The sequence below is a fragment of the Anarhichas minor genome, unplaced genomic scaffold, assembly GCF_050575085.1.
Source record: "Anarhichas minor isolate MPS153535 unplaced genomic scaffold, ASM5057508v1 ptg000010l, whole genome shotgun sequence".
NCBI classification, from domain to species: domain Eukaryota; kingdom Metazoa; phylum Chordata; class Actinopteri; order Perciformes; family Anarhichadidae; genus Anarhichas; species Anarhichas minor.
This window is the reverse complement of record NW_027466456.1, coordinates 13,461,822-13,478,196: the sequence shown is the minus strand read 5'-3', so window position 1 is coordinate 13,478,196 and position 16,375 is coordinate 13,461,822. Positions and strand designations below refer to the sequence as shown.

At 42.0% G+C, this 16,375-nt stretch overlaps 1 protein-coding gene across 1 annotated transcript in view; it reads right to left on the bottom strand.

The window, feature by feature from the left end:
• Window positions 1-3,685: 3,685 nt before the first annotated feature.
• The window catches only part of adamts10 (ADAM metallopeptidase with thrombospondin type 1 motif, 10), a 33,968-nt gene continuing 21,278 nt past the window's right edge, over window positions 3,686-16,375 (bottom strand). The window contains exons 16-25 of the mRNA XM_076088659.1: window positions 15,412-15,545; window positions 12,920-13,043; window positions 9,503-9,583; window positions 7,594-7,757; window positions 7,371-7,497; window positions 6,178-6,307; window positions 5,582-5,786; window positions 4,691-4,867; window positions 4,417-4,582; window positions 3,686-3,795 (exon numbers count right to left, since the gene is read on the bottom strand). Of these exons, the coding sequence (XP_075944774.1) occupies window positions 3,686-3,795; window positions 4,417-4,582; window positions 4,691-4,867; window positions 5,582-5,786; window positions 6,178-6,307; window positions 7,371-7,497; window positions 7,594-7,757; window positions 9,503-9,583; window positions 12,920-13,043; window positions 15,412-15,545 (1,418 nt within the window). The remainder of the gene's footprint in view (window positions 3,796-4,416; window positions 4,583-4,690; window positions 4,868-5,581; window positions 5,787-6,177; window positions 6,308-7,370; window positions 7,498-7,593; window positions 7,758-9,502; window positions 9,584-12,919; window positions 13,044-15,411; window positions 15,546-16,375) is intronic.

Here is a 16,375-nt window from a genome sequence, read left to right as displayed (position 1 = left end):
AAAATATGTAATTAGAAAGGCTATAAACCCGAAAGCATAAATGATTTCTCTCACTGTAACTACGAGGCCACTGCGTTTCATAGCAGGATGTACACACACGAACGGGTCAGTAGACATCTACTGTAGCGGAAAGTACCACAGAAGCAGTTTGGAGTACTTTGCCAGGTGTTTATATGGTATTACAACCGTGTACAGGTGTGTAGTTGAGATCCAAATTAAGGCCGCCAAGGCGGTCGGAAGTAAAGAAGGTAGGAAGGAGCCATTTTGCTAGGTCTTTTTTTTTGTCCCTTTGCGATCGGTTTGTTTCTCATTTTGTGTTTCTTTGTGGTCATTTAGCATCTTGTGGTCATTTGATTGGATTTCCAACAAAAATGTAACTTCATAGGTTTGGTCCAGGGGCCCCTGGGCCTGTACCCAAGCACCGCACCTGCAAACAATATCTAAAAGTGACACTAATGATTGTTTCGCTCTTAAACTCTCAATAGGAAGTAGAGAACAGACATGGTCTCAATATAAGTTAATTTATATGCTCATGTGTATACACTTGTCAGTAGTTGGATGTCTCAAAAACCAAGGAAACAATCTTTTCAACCTGTTTATGGTGGGGTTTATCGCTGTCTACTAAGACGTCTTTTTGTGATACTACCACTAGTCATAAAGTGTCAAAACAGTCTTTTAATGCTGCTATTTTGGACTAATAAGACTTTTATACATTAGCAAGTTTGGTCAAGCATGTGAAACAGTGTTCGTCTTGAGATAAAGAGTGTAAGGAGGGTAGAAGACAGCAAATACACGCAATCAACTGACCCTTTTTTGTCATCAAAGTCCGATTGACGAGGGATGTCTGAGACTCATTCAGACAGAAGGAAGAAGTTCTTGCTTCATCTTTTCCATGAAGGCCATCGGATCCAAAAATAGATGACTGATGATCTCAACCTCCGTCTGGATATTGACGCGTGCCGTTTAAGGACAAATACAAGTAACCTAAGGACAGACGGCTCAAATGACCAAATCTTATTTCTTAGAATCGACAATGCACCATGTTTAATCAATTTAATATTTCCTTTCAAACAGACATACATGAGGGGCAAATGGAGTCATCTTCTATAGTATTGAAAACATACAGTACATGTCATGTTATAATTAGCATGTGACAAAACAAAAACTACCGGTACTGTCCCTCTTATTTACTCGGATAAAACTGGCTCACTTCTTAGTGTAAACCTCAATTATAGGCACAGGTAGATACGGAGGAAAAATGCCTTTGAGACACTGAAACAAGAAATATCTTCCGAGACTTTATGTGCAACTGAAAATTATACAAATGGAATTTCAACATGTTGCAGGGTTGAGTTAGCTGTACACGCTGATGCAATACAAATGAACTGTATGAACATTTAAAATTAAATTATATTTCTATGCTCCCATGGATTGATTAACATACCTTCTGACTTTTTGAGATCCAACTCACGGTCATAGTAGCCCAAATTTGTTCCAAAAACCAAAATGTTTGTTTAATTCCTTAAAAATTATTTGAAGTTATTTTTTATAATCCTCAAATTGTTAATTTAGCTTGGAAATGCCAATATTTTTGTACAGTGCACCTTCAGAAACTGTTGCAGTACTTTACATAATCCTACAATTTGCATGGTGAGCGGCATTTTGGAGATTTTGGTGATTTTGAGGCACAACTGACGGACATAAACCAATTGACAGCAAATTAAAAGGATATGTTCTGATAGAAATGAACACAAAGAGGGTCCTCGTGGGCAAGGGGACCAGCTCTGCAGATTAGTGTTATTACAAAAGGCTCAAATTGATTTAAAAATAATTAAAAGCACAATTGTTAAAATGATAACAATGACAACAACAGTGAACTAATAGCACCAATCAAAACCAAAGCACCACAAGAAAAAACAACATTGCAGCTAGTCTCCTTGAAGACAAACTGTAGCTTCTTTACAATGAAATGATGTCGTGTTAATTACACAGAGCTGCTTCAGTTGTCAGGAGTGTGAACGTTTGTGAAGAGACAGGCCACATCAGAACACAGTGGCTGTCACAGTGATGACTGATCTCTGAGCAGCTTAGGCAGCCTTTCTAAAAGTACAGATGGAGAAACAGCTGAAACTGCATTTTTTTTTTTTGCTGAATAACCAAACCATCTAACAAAATTTGGGTGAGGTGACACGTTTTCTGTAGAATAGCAGGAAAACTGACCTTTAGGTCGACATAATCACATTACTATCTTTAGATGGGCGAAAGCTGACATGGGCTCACACAGGGGTTTTGAAGTTTTAAAGAATTTAGCAACTAAAGAGTCAGATAGCTTCCTCAGCAGACGAAAAAACGGAGCGAAACGAGAGTGAATATTGGACTTCAACAAGTGTCCAGAAACTCCAGATGAATGATAATGTTGCTTCATAAATGCTGGATGTGTAAGCAACTGTTTGCCAACAAGTTCACCATATCAACTTAAAAGGTGATGATATGTCAATGTTGTTTTCACAATTTGTTCCTGCTGCCCCCATGTGGCCAGAAATGTCAGCTAGTATCACACTGGAAGATAAGTTAAAATGAGCTCTAACTTAGAAAAACAACTGACTGACTGTCCACTCACAGTAACAGTTACTAGCACTGTTGAATGAGTAGTAACATGTGGCAAAAATAATCCAACAAACAGAAAGCAAGGACAGCGCTGATGGATTTTCAGATAATGACACTGAGCCGAGCTGCTAAAGGTTCCGTTTTTGAAAATGTTAAGCACAAGCTGCCACAGTCCGCAGCCACAAAATAGCACCCATCAATCTGACAATGTCAGTCAGCACCGGCTTCACTCACACCATCTAAGGCAGTGTCTCTGTGTGTGCTGTGCAGCACGAAGGTATGTTTTACTGTAGAGGTGATAACATTTAAGCAAACTAACCAAAATGGCAAGACTACGGCACGTTTGCTGCAGTGAGCCATTTATAGCTTCCACAGAGACATCAAGTCAAACGTAAAATACATTAGTCCTCCGACTGCCGACACTGTGCAAATCAAACTCTGCTCATACTTCAGCGGAATAACAGCGAGGACTCGATGAATACATTGATACGGAACGAAGCAATGGCATGAAACAATGTGGACAAGTAACAACTATTAGATAACGTAGAAACAATTCTTTCATTTTATAGCATAAGATATTCCTCTTCATGGGCAAAGATATCTGGAAAACTATTTTCTTTACAAAGTGGATTTTATAACTAAACAAATATCGCCTGTTAACATACAGGTTTAAGAGAGTACTGCGACCAGCCCTGCAGCCAAAGGGAAATATAGTAGCACCACAATATTACAACAGAGGGACCATTGGAAAGAAAGATGATGGAGGGAAGTTACTCTCTCCCTCTCTCTGTATCTCTCCAGGTTTCAGCAGCCCTCCCTCCAGTGGAATGTAAAACTCGGCTCAGGCTGTTTTTGGGCCCAGCTCAGCCCAGAGAGTCCTCTGGTTTGTGCTGGAAAAAAAAGTCCCACCTTAACAGTAAGAGGACCAGGTGTCAGTCTGACAGGGTCCCAGTTAGATCTCACACTCCTCTGATAGAGGTAGTGTGAGGGCTGCTGTTACAAGGCTCAGGGTTTCAGGCTTACTGCGAGTGTGGACAGGACCCGGGAACTGGATGCTGTGAGCTTCACAGTGTCCAGGTCAGTGTCCCTGGCAGGTCTTGCAGCACATTTGTCTGAAATATGGCCGGCTGCAAAACTTGAACCTGAGCACCAGGGGGCAGTAGGCCACAGTGTTCACATCTTTACACTCTGCAGGGAAGACAAACACGAAACAGCTTTATTAATGCGTTTAAATGATCGGTTTAGAAACAGTGCAGGATTTCAATCAAAATACCAAGAATATTGTCACTTTTATGCACCTTTATTGTTCAGACTTATACGACTTGTATGGAATGACATAAATCCTCCCGACATTTGGCCTGTGGATTAAATCATTAATTAATCAGCTTCTTGATGTTTGAGAAAAATCATATATGCCACATTCTGTGTATATATATATATATATATATATGTGTAATTTTAAGATGTATTATTCTGTATGCTAATGTTCTATAAACATACACTTTGAATGGATATGTACAGGATGTAGTGCTCCACTGGAGTTGGTTTACAAATGTTTAAACATATTAATTTGTATATAAGCATTAACATTTGTGTTTACTACAACTGTAAGCAATGACAAAAGGCTGACTAACGGATGAGTCATACGCTCATCAGCTCCACTGGCAGCTCAGACTCTTACATTTGCTACATTTTGAGTGTGGGGTTAGAAGTTTTTAAGTAAAATTTCATTTGACTTTTCTTGACAGCAATATTTCTTTGATGTTCTTTCTATGACACATGAGGAGGAGCAATGATTTGACCTCTGACCTTCAGGGTTGTCTGTACCGATGGGCAGACTGAGGTCACATTTGCTCTTGCACTGCTGCATGGCCGCTGGCCGCTGATGTTCCAGACACTCATTGGACGGCTGGCCGTTGGGGGTCAGACACTGCACCGAACGCATCTCCTGACCCAGACCACACCTGGCAGAACACTAAGATATTGGGGGTTGTATTTGAGTACAAAACGGACATTGAGTTGTATAACAATGTCCCACTATAACCATGAATAGGACAAAGAATAAACCAAAAGCCTGTGTCACCTCTCCCCAGGGACCCGTCACCCACTGAGGGGGAGGGCATCGCTGCAGGTTACAGCGCACCCTGGAGGTGGGCCGGCCATGTTTGGAGCATTTGGACTCTGGCAGGTTGTCACCGTTCTCCCCCCTCTTACACAAGACCAAACGGTGCCTGTAGCCAGGACCACAGCTGGGCGTACACTGCAGACAGAGCGATAAAATGAAGAAAGAGGGAGAAAAAACATCAGGCGGGAGGAAAGTGAGATGGAGGCGATGGGAGGGTGCAGCGGGGGGTCATTGCGTTCATAAGCATACTAAAAGAAATCTTCCTAATTCACTCAGCAGAGGGCAGCAGCTGTATAAGAAACCAAGTCAAGAGCCTGCTTAGTTCCTGTAAGACAGCTGGACATAATTCCTCTTCTGTGTGTGCCATTGCTACATTACACATGACGTCAGAGAAAAGTTGAACACTGTAGCACTTTTGACACCATTAAATTTGGTTTCAATTCATCCTGAACTGTGAGAACAAAGTCTAGTAAGGTGAGAGAAAATGGAGTTTTCAGGCCCGCTGTAGTTGGAAGTCTTAAAAGTATAGTTTACATGTTTGCCACCATAAAACTCCAACAGATTCCTCAATTAAAAACAGCTGAAGGAATTCCCATACGACAAGTGTAACAATATGTATTTATGATCGCAACAACATGTTCATTGTGATTCATGCGTCTGCTCTGTGCCTATGTTGTGTATTTCCCGGTTAGGGTCTCTTACTTTCTTCTGGCAAATGTTTGAGTTTCTTAGGTTCAATTAGAAAAATAAACTATTGTTTCATCTGAGAGGAATTCTGCAGAAAACTCAAGTTTACTAAAAAAAACTCAAACCACATGCAAAGATGGGAGACCTCCGACGTCTGCTTACCTCTGACCAGTCCAGGGCCAGCCACTCGGGGGGGCAGCTCTGGTTGCTGCAGGGCTCAGTGAGAGAAGGGCGCGGGGTTGTACAGGCCGAGTCGTCCAGGACCTTGTCCTCCGTCACAGAGATCCTCCTTTTACACAACACCTCCCGCGTCTGCAGGCCGCTGTTACAGCTGCGACTGCACTCCGACCACTCTCCCGTCCACCAGCTAGCGGCAGAGAGGGGCCTTTTCGTTAACACAGTGCGCATACACAGACAGCATTACAGTTAAAATACACACAAGTGTATGCATGCACAAAAAAAAGTAAATATGACATAATTATAAAGTATGAACGGTAAAGTATGTATCTTTTTATAGTTATTACAAAGTGTGATTGTAGAATGAAACCTGAACAATCACTATACTGATATCATTATAATGCTACGTCATCACAGTGACTGTCAATTGAAAGCTAATGCAACTAGCATTAAATGCAAATATTCAAATGCTAAAATTCTAATTAGAAGTTAAGAAAGAGTTTAAAGCAAAGGTTCAAAATCATCAAGAAATGCATTTGAATCCCACATTAAGAAAATCTTTTCAACAAAAGACTACTCACGATGGGGAGCATGGCTCAGTGTTGCAGGTTCTTCTCTTCTCTTTGGGTTTGTTCTTCTTGTCACAGAAGTGATTGTAGGCGACTGAGTGATCTGCCTGCTTCCTACACACCACCTGCTGTGTCTGCACACCTGACCGACACGAGATACAAAGATACAAAAGAGCGTTACAGGGGGCCGAGAGGTACATCGGCCTTCATTCTTCATGCGAGGTGTTTTGAACCCTGTTCATTGCTGAGATTAATTATGTGGGTAAGCAGTGTTTTGAATACCGCAATGTCCACAAGGTTTTGCAATGCAACGTGTTCCAAGTGTTTAGAGCATTTTTTAAGTTAACTGGCAGCTAGAATAAATATGTATCCCCCAAATGAGCTACTCATTTTCAGTAATAGGCATCACAGATATACCATCAAAGGGAAGATGTCTTATATTTAATTATTTTTATCTAATTCTCATTGAATAGATCTGTAAATTGGCCTAAAAGGCACATTTTCATCTGTCCCCGGCCAGATGTTGAAAAGGCATATTACAGACATAACTTAACAAATTCATGAACAACAAAATTCTACAACACATCTGTTGTATCTTGTATGTTGATTTTCAATGGCACCCTGGCTTCAGTGGAGTGCCAGAGACAGGGCTGCCCCAACATTTTACTGACTTAAAGTTGGAGTCTGTGATTCTGGAGAAAGATTGTTGATATTTGAACTAAACACCCAAACATATACCCCCCTCCCATCAGTGCTCTTTCAGAACGTCAGCATGTGCCAGAATCATTTATCAGAGGAGAAAATAAGTCCTTATCAGGTCAAGCAGCATGGATCATTAACTCGCAAAGGCCGGAGAAGGAAATTGGCTTTGCGTCAACATGGACTCCACAAACACTCCAGTCCCATGACAAAAGGTTTCCAAATAGATGTTTTAGCCATTTTAATCCTTAACCTTTAAGTGACATCTGCCCCAAGTGAGTGGGTTCAATCACGCTGCAGGACCATTAATCTGTTCACACAATCAAAACAAAAAAACCTCGTCCCCACAGGGTAAACCATTACATTGTGGGGCCAAGACTGGCTTTAGCTTAATGTTAAGGTTAGGATTGGGGTTAGGCATGTAGGAGTTATATTTATAGTGAGGATAATGCAACATCCTTCTACTGTGAGTGACAGCTTGCTTGTGTGTTAGTGTGTGTTTCTACCTCCAGCGCAGAGAGCTGAGCAGCGTGACCATGAGGTGTAGTGCCAGGCAAAGCCAGTGAGAGGTTCCCTGTTCCGTGGGGGGTTGAAGCGATAGTGGATCCCTGGGTTCTCCTCCCGCACCAGCACCTAAACATACATACAACCAACCATTTAACACTACATGGTGGTTTTGAACATGACATTTCGTTGAAGACCTGTTTTGGGGTTTCTTTTCATTCTTACCATGACAATCAGGGTTATGTTGGTTGGCCCCAGAGCTTCAAGAGTTTCTGGTCCATCAGTGGGCCGCCTGTAGTGGAAGGTGGTGCCGGCAACATCGAACCTGCGAGGCGTGTCAATGGTCAGCTTCCCATTGATAAAATACTGGTCTCCTTTACTCTTCAGCACTGGACACAGAGGAGAGGGAGAAAGACTTTGAAGGAAAACAGTGAAGTAAAAGTAAAAAATAAACGGACTAATGTCCCTCAGTGCATCTAAATCATCACCATACGTTTGTTAACAGAGGAGGAAACTAGATTCAAACAAATAGTGTATTAGTGCTAATTTGCAGCCATTTTTCTAGCAACTTGTTTCAAACAAGTTTTGTTTTTATCGAGTCGGAGGTACCGTAGCTGTCAGAAATTCACAATATTTGGGATTTTTTTTTGATTAACAGTTATGAAGATTTCTCTGTTTTTGACAGGCATTTTAGCAACTAAAGCACGGGTGTCTTTGATAACAATAATAATATAAGTGTTCCAGTTCAAATGCCTGGTATGGTGCATGCTGGCTCACTGTATGGCTCATCTGAACACACGGATGAAACAATAATTAAAGTATCAGTGATACCTGTGTTCTTCCTGCATGTCAAAATGTAGAAAGGCCTACTCAATCCACAGATATTAAACAGATGAACGCTGTTTTCACATGTCGTAGCAGGAAAACATCAGGCGCTACTAATAACACTAACAATGCGTCTATATTATTCAAGTGTCCCAGTGAGTCATGACAGTGAGGGTCTTTCTCATTTCACGATTTTGTGCCACCTCAATTCCTCGATCCTCCTGCTTGTGACTCGGAAATCGATCTCAGCGCTCCATCTTGAAGGACATCCCTATTCCTAAAATGCATCTCGAAGAGTGAGGATCGAGGAGGCTCGGTGGAGGAGCTATCCGGAGTGTTTTCGGCACACGTAAACAAATAAAAGAGCAGTGACACACAGCTGTAATGATCTCAAACCACGGCTGGACTCTGCAAATGTAACAGTTACTTTTATATTCATAAATTGTATTTATTTAATCAGACTTTCTGCCGCTCACAGTTTGTGTAGCTCCTCATAAGGCTGTTTGAACCTGATTCACCTGATACTTGTGTTGTTATACTGAATGTAGGCTTCATCCAACTCAACTGCTATCATCCTGACATGACGTTACAGCTGCAAACAGCTGCAGATGTCATATTATTATGTCAATAAATATGTCAATTTCAATTTGCACTAATTAACTGCATTTCATCTTGTCATATAGATAAGCAGGAATTGAATTAATAGTAAATATATAAGTATGAACATGGTTATGCTCATCTGACAGAGATCATAAAATACAGCGGTAGAACTAAACAAACAGCTGATCAGCTGTGCCACAACTCATATATATATTTAATTGACGTTGCACTAAAATGCCTGTTGCCTCGACTCCGCTCTACTCTTGTCTCTTCCTCGCCTCCTCCGCTGGCATCTCCCATGGGCGGGACTAGGACGCGAGGCGAGGAAAGGAATCGAGGAGGCACAAAATTGGGAAACGAGAAAGACCTGAGCCAGCATGAACAATGGCAGGATCCTGAAACAGAAGCACCTGAATGGCAGTGAGCTACCATTATGATATTAGTAACACCTGTGCTTTTCCTGCTTTAACAAGTTAAACAGTCGGGTGTAGGAAAGGCCTGTTGCATGCAGAGACAGTAAACTGATATTGATCCTGTCATCAAACTCTTGGTAAGAAGATTTTGAAGTAATTCAGGAAGGGTTAGGACATTCAAACAAGCATAAGAAGAAAATACAACTCCACCAGTAAATATATAGTAGCAGCTGTGTGGTTCCTTGAGCTATTTCTTGAACTATTTACACAAAACATTAGCTTGAATATCATCTTACCAAGGTAGTTGAGGGAGATGTTGAGCTCTTGTATGTGGATGAACACGGATCCTTTAGGAATTCTGACCACCTCCTCATAACCTGAGACACACAAAGTCAAGCAAGGTGAAGGAGGCTTATTCACTGGGGGGTCGAGAGCGATGCATAAGTAGTGTTTAGCTCAGTGGGATGCCCGTGGACTAAGCAGAGGCTTCAGATTCCAGCTGCATTCCTGGGCAGCCGACCTCAGCTGCTCGGCTCTTTGCTAGTAAGCGAGAGCTGAGCCGGCTTCTCCTCTCTTTTTCTCTCTATTCACGCCATCTGTTTTGGTCTCTTGTCCTCTTTCTTTTTTTTTTTTTTTTTTTACTCATCTCATCTCCACACTTCTTTCCTCAGCTCTGCTCTGCTGTCCAGCCAATGCAGCCCTGTAAACAACTTCAGCCTCACTAGAGAAAGAAGGCATATAAAAAACGAAGGAATTAAATAATTCCTTTTAAAGCTTTGACCACAAGAGGAAAGGAGAGGTTTTGGCTCGTGACCTCTCCGTGGAGCTTTACGAGGCTGGACTGACCCTGCTCTGGGTTTCTAGATGGAGGCGTTGAACATTATTAGACAGAGCTTGAGGTATTTGGCCTCGGAGACAAACACAGAGAGAGCAAATTTGCGAGAAAAGTGTGTTCGTCTGGTAACAATCAGGAACCTGTTTGGTGAACAAAGAGCAAAGGAGCTGTAAACCTTCAGCAACCCCTGTGCCTATACTGCCTGTGCCTATACTGCCTATGCCTATACTGCCTATACCAGAGTCTATAGGACATTAATGCATCTAAGCTGCGAGCACAGAGCAACAATTAAGTAATGCATCATCTTTAAGAAACCCAAACTTTCACTTTTCTGGGATGTAAGGAACTCCATTTGTCATTCATGTCTTTTGTATTTCAGTTTTACAGTGTCGGCTTTATGGTTTGCCATAATCCAAGAGCATATTTAAATCCCTTGAGCAGAGAGGAGAAGCACTGACTAAAGATTTTAGGAGCTCAGAGAAATCAAAAGCTTGTTATAGAAATGACTATGGGATTCTGCCAGTGATAAATCTTTCTGTGTCCGGAATGAGCCTCTAGTCCCAGCTCTGAGTTCATCTTTGGGATGAGCTAGAACACCGACTGAAGCGTAGTTTATGGTCGCCGTAGCGAAGCCGCGCGCACCAAACAAATGACTTGATCCGTCGTGCGCAGCGCTTGGTCGTGCACCTTTGAATTTGTGACGCATGTGATCAGAGCTTTTCAGACGTGACTTTCACAAATAGTTCATATAAGAACTATTACATGTCTATTCACTTTTAAATGCTTTAGAATTAGGAGGTCTTCAAAATCTTCATTTGAGTAAATATTCTGCCAGCCAAATCACATTTTTTATAGGACGTCTAACCTTTGTTTCTTTATAATCCATGTAATTCTTCACTTGTTTCTTTACAGGGCTTGAATGAAGGAAATAAAGTAGTCCATGAATATGAGATATGAGTTGACAGTTATTTTTATTCCTCCTCGGCATTGTGGAGGTTGGTTTATGGCGTTTTGTTTTGCCAATTACTTTCGTCGTATTTTTGCGTCTTCACAGTACATTTTGTTGGAAGGAATAAGGAACAGTGCATAGAGCATAAAACGCCTTCGTGCATGCAGGGTGCTTACGCGGCATCTGCGGAGGCTCGAGCTACAGTGCCAAGCGCGAGTATAAACAAAGCTTTAGAGCGAGGCCTTATCGGCCAACATCAGTGCCCGACCTCTAACGCTCTGGGATGCTCTCTTAACAAAACCAAACATATGTATACTGTATGTTGTGGTGGTGGAGATGGTGACCAACTACTGCAACTACTCTTGCAATCCCCCAACTTTAAGGAAGAGCAACACTAAATCACTGGAGCACCTCTTTAAAAATAGCACAGAGCGTGGACACCATCTCCGGATCACAAAACGCACAACTAAACAACCTACACTTCGACTTCAGCTTTACTAACAGACTTTTTAGGCCAACGATAATGTTAGATATTTTGAGGGTAGTTGAGACCTCGGCTGGGGTTGACAGGCTGGCCTGGTCACTGTGGTGAAGAGCATAGCTGCCTCCTCAGGGTGCGTCCCTTCTGAGGAATCCTGGAAGGGGGCGACTGGTGTTGACAGTTGGGTGAGAAACTCTGAAGTTGGTGTTGCAGGGAGAAATGTTGCCCAGAATAGAATAGCAGCTGGACCTCAAGCCACACTGGTCGGACCTCACCTAAATCTGTCTGCCATGTGTGACTGGGTGGCTGGTGGATAAATATATGTATGCATGTACAGCATATGGTATGTGTATGTATATATATTATTTGTGGTAAGAATTTTTTTTTATCGAGTTTTTTTTCTTTTTTCTTAAGAGATCATGGGTTGGCTCAGAGATGGTTGATGTGATATTGAGTTGACTTCACTCACTGTATTTGTTCGATTATATATTGTTTAACACACTAGTGTTATCTTTATCTAAATATCTATCATAATCCTGCCAGACCTTACATTGGCATTTGACACTGTTGATCAAAACATCTTATTTCTTGAATATTTGTCTGTTAAACTTGGCATCATAACTTACTCGTCTACAAAACTTGCGGTGTACCTCAAGGGTTGATTCTGGGCCCTATTCTTTTCTCTACCTATATGATTCCCTTGGTCATGTAGACAAAATATGTTGTTTAATTTATCTGCAGATTATACACAATTACATCTTCCTGTCAACCCTGTACAAAGCCTACATGTATGGAACCTGCAAGGCTTTCCAAAAATACTTAAAATAATTAATTGACATTGTAATAAAACATAATAAAAAATGTGTCCCTCTTGTCATGAAGAAACAGCTTAAAGTAGACACAATGATGGATAAGACTGGCGACCGTATCTGTTTTGCCAACTTTAAATATTGGCTGCGTCAGCTCTCAACTGTTGAATATACACATCAGTGATCTCTAAGCACCTCTCCTGCAGCTTTGTGGAGTTGTTGGCTTTATGAAATAAATAACTGTAACAGTATGCTGCTGTGGACGGAGTTTGCATGAGAACAGACAATTATGCGATATATTTTGAATGTCTGGGGGTATCATAACTCACATTGCAAGGGAGCTTTCCAAGATGCATTCACAGTCCAGAGCATCAGAATCCAAATGGTGCATGTGCACATTTTTTGGACAGCAGTGCAATTATCTTGCATAACTTCTCATGGTAAATGCCTCACATTAACCTAATCTGGTTCTCAGAAGAGCAGAGAATTTTCCAAATACACTTTAAAACACTCTTTTCCCCCCCCGCTAATGAAATCAGGAAAGACTAAATCTTTATCTCCTTGTGCAGACACCTGTGGCAGCAACTCCCAAAAGAAAATGAATGAGATGACGAGTGCTTGAGTGTTTTAGTTCTGTACCTCCTTCAGGCAGCGAGTCGTTGAAGAGTCCCTCCGCAGACACGCAGCTGCTCCCGTCACCCCCACAGATCCGGCAGCGGTCCTCGCGAACTTCCGAGCCGAGGACTCGATCGCAGCCTACGTGCTGCAAGAAGGGAGAAACAAGTGAGCCGCAGGGTCACTCTGGGTCAAGGGGCACCGTCAGTAAGTCGAGAAGTGTCAGAGGCCGGGCTGAGGGATTACCTCTAATGTCTTCCAGACCACTTTTTCCAAAACACAGAAATATCAGATGGTAAGTCCAGATGTGTTTTCTGATCCTGTGCAGACATAATGCTCTTAGGTTGCTAAACTCATAGCTGTCGACATAAATAAGTTTCATGATGAGCGAAGCAGGTGGTTTTACTCAAACTCTTTAACAGTGAACCAAACCTAAACAAAAGTGTTGGGAATGAATGGCAACTGCTCTCACACTCGTATATTCATATGGCAGTTGCTTATTGTAGGGAGGGATAATGAAGCCTAAGTTTATTATTACTTTTACACTGATTACAGTTCAAAACTAAATCCAGAGTTGAAACTGTGATTCACACCATGGTTATCTGATGGCTAAATAATGTGGGTGAGTTATTAAAGGTTAAAATGATTCAGGTCCAGATGAGTAGGAGGCGTCTTGTTTCTATATTCAGAAAGTGTTTCCCACAGCTCATTGGGACCAATAGCTCAATACAGAATATATATGAAAAGGTTTTCAGCACTAAAATATCAAGTGAAAGATGACACATGGCAACCATAACAATAGACTTTCACACCACAATTAATCATCAGTTAATGAGTTAACGAATGAATAATGGAATGATGTTTGTTTGTGTTTGTCAAACTTAAACTTGAACTTGAAAATCAATACAAACTGCAAATAAACTTTTAAAATGTAAGTGTATGTTTGGCTTAGCATTTGCCTCATAATCAACATCTACCTGCCACTACGTTATCATTTCTCTTCTGAGCACATTTATCTCACCTCTGAGCGGCACTCATGAACTCTACTTCACTCGCAGAGCGCATCTAGAGGTTTAGTACCAGGTGCAGTTTAGGAGCTGACTGCACCTGAAAACTGCGGCACATATATTTGCACAACGCCATTTCCCTGATAAATCTGAAGAAAAAAAGAGATTCGGTAAAAAGGGGCTCTGAGAGAACTTTCGTCTGCTGCGGCATGTTGTGTTCAACTAGAACATGTGTTCCCAGGTCCTTTTTCTATCTGCAACACAACCTCCTCTCATTCTGTTCCCCCCCCCCCCCCTCTCCTCATTGTTAGACACCAATCTTAGAACTGAAAGCAGCATGCGGCAGCAAACAAGCTTAAGAGATTTCTCCACAGCATGTTTGAAGTTTTATGTGTGCATAAAGCATACGAGAGGAGAGAGGATAGAACAGAAGGAGAGGAACTGACTGGATTGCAGACAGTAAAACTCAAAAGAAAAAGGAAGTGAAAGAGAAGAAAAGGAGGGAAATGGAGAAAAAAAATGGAGAGGAATGGTTGTAGAGTCAGAAGGGGAAAGAGAAAAGGAGAGAGAGATGTTAAGGCCGCAGTGAATGAAAGCCTGCCTGCAGTGCAGACGGCCTAACAGCTGAGCTGGAGGGTCACCGAGTTCCTCCGGAGCAGAACAGAGCAGAGCAGAGGGAAAAACAGAGTGGAACAGGAGGAGAGAACAATGAGGAGATGTTGATAAACAAAATTCTTTTTGGACGAGTTCAGCCTCCCTCAGTCTGCCTAACCTCTGAGAAACTTGAAATGAAGCGAGATCATGGAGGAGGGGGGGGGGGGGGGGGGGGTAAGAGGCAGTAGATGAGGAGCTGAAAAATAAAATCTTTTGGCACCCAGCAGGCAACCACAAAACAACAAGCTGGAGGTCCTGAAGTTTTTTTTTTTGTCTGTCCTCACATCGTTTTCTCCCCGCTCATAGCTTTAACTTACTTTCTTGAGACGAGCTACATCCAAAATAAACAACAAGTGTAACTAACAACAGATTGGGAATCAACAGCATCCACGTAAGCTGCGCGCTATTACCATTAGGGTTTTTTATTTTGGTCTACGTCCTTTAACAAATGGGTCATGTTGGTGTCACATTGGGTTCCAGGAACCCGTTGGAGCTCCATGTGGTCCCCACGTCAGAATGAGCAGCAGTTAGATGTTTTGTTTTCATTAACAGCGGAGATTAAGAGAGAGCAGCGCTAATGGGAATCTAAGATCGCTGCCAAAGTTAAGACAATTTCTCAGTTAAGCAGCTGATTGTGATGATCGTCAGCAGTCAGTGTGTAAACTAGACACTGGCTGCTGTCCAGAGTCTAAAGAGCGAGTATAAACAATATTATCTTAGTCTTGTGTTGATTCCCTTATTGTGCTGCTTCAGCTTAAACGGTCTGCTCACATGCAGATGTCTCATGGCTCTAATGAATTTCAATCAAACGCTTGCATGGGTGCTTAAAACACAGACAGAAAGGTCTTATCTCACCTTACACTCTCCGTTAACACACACATCCAGAGAGTCGTCTCGGCAAAGCGTGCCGTCCACCACAGCCGGAGCACGCTCCGTGTAGAAGTTGTATCCTTCTGCCAGGCAGTTGAGAGAACAGGGCTTTACCCCACCTGCAAAAACACACACACACACACACACACACACACACACACACACACACACACACACACACACACACACACACACACACACACACACACACACACACACACACACACACACACACACACACACACACACACACACACACACACACACACACACACACACACACAAAAGATTAGGTGATATGATCAAAACGGGGCAACTACATGGACCTTTTGCCACGGTCAAGATTGAACTTCAACCTTTACTGTAAGTCAATGTAGAAGATAATTCCTTCAAGAAAAAAAAGGAACATTTCAACAGCTCTATTTAAATGATGACTTTGCCTGCTGTGATCATCCAGACAGCTACTAAACTGAGCTCGAGGGGATATTGTTTTGTCAATGCTAAAACATCAGCATATGAGCTCTGTTTCCCCCATGCCCCTCAAATAAGATCTTTGCCCGGTGAATGTCATGGAAAAAAGGATTGACGCTTTTGAGAAGTCTCTCCAAGAACTGTAATTGCATTAGCCTGCTAGCTTGTGGCCAGCAATTTGCAGTCTAAGCTAATACAAATATTCCAAACCGTGCGGAATGTAATGTAATAGTCACTGAAACAGAAGTCAAACAAACCTCCTGCAGGTCAACTGCCCAAAAACTGAATTTCTGCACCAAGTCGCAGGTTCACTAGCAGCTCTGCAAGTGATGTTGGGTGTTAAATTTGTGTTTTTACGCCTTTTTTTAACAACAGATTCGCGAATCAGGGACCACTAATGTGACAGTAAAGAGCATGTAGTCAAATCTTAATCAGGATATGTTTCAACACGAAGACATTTATCAATACACAATTGTTC